The 2,631-nt window shown below is 45.8% G+C and overlaps 2 protein-coding genes across 2 annotated transcripts in view; both read left to right on the top strand.

The window, feature by feature from the left end:
* Window positions 1-2,631, top strand: part of LOC108301632 — a 480,010-nt gene that overhangs the window by 151,637 nt on the left and 325,742 nt on the right. The gene's annotated exons all lie outside the window — the stretch shown is intronic.
* HADHA (hydroxyacyl-CoA dehydrogenase trifunctional multienzyme complex subunit alpha) overlaps window positions 1-2,631 on the top strand; it is a 55,263-nt gene that overhangs the window by 49,932 nt on the left and 2,700 nt on the right. Inside the window, exons 15-17 of the mRNA XM_017524423.2 lie at window positions 823-963; window positions 1,411-1,479; window positions 2,268-2,463. Of these exons, the coding sequence (XP_017379912.1) occupies window positions 823-963; window positions 1,411-1,479; window positions 2,268-2,463 (406 nt within the window). The remainder of the gene's footprint in view (window positions 1-822; window positions 964-1,410; window positions 1,480-2,267; window positions 2,464-2,631) is intronic.

The following is a 2,631-nucleotide window of genomic DNA, read 5'->3' as shown; positions in this document are numbered from 1 at the left end:
AAAAAAAAAAAAAAAAAAGAAATTATAGATATTACTTGTTGTACCTTATAGCTAAAGTGGAGGGAGAAAGCAAAACTATAAATTACTGAATTAGACTTCTTTTGCAGTTCTGTTGTGAAGACTATGTAACTGTTAGCTTAATGAGGCAGTTCTCTGAAACCTTAGCATGCATCAGAATCACCAGGAGGGATTATTAAAACAAATCTGGGCCCCACCCGTGAAGTTTCTGATTCAGTAGGGCTGGGCTAGGCCTGAGACTGTGCAGGCCTAACATTCCCAGCTGATGCCATTGCTTGTTGGGCCGGGTACGACACTTGGAGGAATTGCTGGTTAATGAGGCTTCAAGTGCATCTGATTGTTGAGGAGTGTTAAACCTAGTATCCTGGTGGTGAGACCCATCTGTGTAAAGTGCAAATACATCTCTGACAGTCCAGCACATTAATTCTTCTGCCTGCCCATCCTCCCAAAAAATGGATCCTCTTACCTAAACCATCAGTATCATTCATCTGAGTGGAACCTTCATCCATTTTTCCCCAATAAATCTAGTTTGGCCTCAAGCTGTGGTTTTGGCACTGATTGTTGGGAGAATCAGACGTCTGTAGTGAAAAATTTAGAAGTAAGTGGAAAAGGAGGATTCCAATATGCTCTCCCTAAACATACTGATCTTTTATTGAAGATCCATGGAACCAAACTACTCAGCTATGTCAGGCAGTATTCCTGTATCACAGCCACCTTTCTTTCCAGTGTTTTCCTAGCAGAGAAGGAATGTATTAGGTTCATCGGCAATCCTCCAATCTGTTGGCTTTTGGTTCCCCTTGCCAGGTGATTGGCATGCACTACTTCTCTCCCGTGGACAAGATGCAGCTGCTGGAGATTATCACAACCGAAAAAACTTCCAAAGACACCAGTGCTTCAGCTGTAGCAGTCGGTCTCAAGCAGGGGAAGGTCATCATTGTAGTTAAGGTAAGGGGCTGTGTACAGATCAGCAGTTTGAAAAGTTCTAATGAAACTCCTTTACCTCCAGGCTTGTTCATAAATGATCTGGGGCAAATGACTAGATTTTGATATGATTTTCTCCTGGGTTGTCTCAGGATGGATGGTAGTATTGACTGTCCCACTGAGTCAAGGTGGGAGTGGGGAGTATCTAGGGTGTGTCAGGGTTCTCTCAGCCATCCCAGACCTTGAAGGTGACCATGAAACTACATGCTGTTGTTTGATTCCAACCAGACTACCCCTAGTATGGCTTCCCCTGAAATTTCATTTTTAAGGATTCTGATTGAGATTTTAAGTTACCTTAAGTTTTACAGTGACTTTCAAATGATTTTGAAGTGACCCTGGGAAAGGTAGAGTGTTTCAGACTCTGGTAGTTCAGCAGCAGGGCCAGTGAGCTCATGTTCCCTCCCTTGGCAGGATGGACCTGGCTTCTATACCACCAGGTGTCTTGCACCTATGATGTCTGAAGTCATCCGAATCCTCCAGGTAGGTATTGCTCTCTGGAGTATTTGAGGCATCTTCTACTCCTTCAGTCACTCCAAAACTCATAATGTCAAGGTAAGGACCAAGCTTCCTTCTGATAAACCAACTCCTGCTCTTGTCCAGGAAGGTCCCTCGTGCCCTCTCCCTGCACAGAAGTGGGAAGTTGGGCTCATACTGCACCGAAAGGGGCAAAGCTTTCCCTCTCCCCTGCAGCCTGTCACTGTTCTGGCAAGCCAGAGGCCCCCCCAACCTGTCTTCTGTGCTGTTTCTGCACCTCTCTGAGGCAGGGACCATCCAGAACAGGGCCTGCTTGGTCCAACTGGTGCTGCATCTGTTTCTGCAGCACACAGACCCCTCCAGTAGCCATCGAGGTCATTCTGGCAGGAAAGGAGAGGGCTTTTGCTCGCTGGGCACTTACCCAGACTCGGGGATCACAGGGCTCTTAGCACTGCTCTTTGATAACGTTTCTTCTGTTGGTCATGACACATTCAACCGTCTGTCATGGAATCTCTTTATTATTGAAATTCAGAAATGCAAACAAGAAGAAAATGAAGAATTTATTCATCTCTAAACGTCTTAAAGTGCCGTAGATTAGAGAAGGCTCAGACTTTCCACTTGTGGCCCCAAACTTGTTTATGCTTCCTTGAATTAAATAGCACCAGTCCTGAGCCTGGTCAGGTGACACTCAGAAGTGGGTTTTATACAGGCAGTGTTTGGAGCCAGTACAGGGACCCCTCTAGGGGGATTTGGGCTGGCCTTCCCCTGAGGTCCCTGCTTCACTTCCTTTTCAGGAAGGAGTTGACCCGAAGAAGCTGGATTCCCTGACCACAAGCTTTGGCTTTCCTGTGGGTGCCGCGACACTGGTGGATGAAGTTGGCGTGGATGTAGCAAAACATGTGGCAGAAGATCTGGGCAAAGCCTTTGGGGAGCGGTTTGGAGGTGGAAACCCAGAACTGCTGACACAGATGGTCTCCAAGGGCTTCCTAGGTGAGTAACCTCAAGGAAACATAACTAGCACCATTAGTTACAAAGTTCTGAGCAGTTTCCTGAGACCAAAGAGTTACAGAAGCTCTCATGGAGGAAAGTCTTCTAAAGCAAACTTTAGACAGAGCACTTGTCATTGGAGATTTTTTTTTTTTTTTTTTTTTTTTTTTT

Source organism: Cebus imitator, unplaced genomic scaffold, assembly GCF_001604975.1.
Source record: "Cebus imitator isolate Cc_AM_T3 unplaced genomic scaffold, Cebus_imitator-1.0 Scaffold1, whole genome shotgun sequence".
In the NCBI taxonomy this organism is placed as follows: domain Eukaryota; kingdom Metazoa; phylum Chordata; class Mammalia; order Primates; family Cebidae; genus Cebus; species Cebus imitator.
Note: the sequence above shows the minus strand (reverse complement) of the source record. Positions and strands in the feature narration are given on the sequence as shown.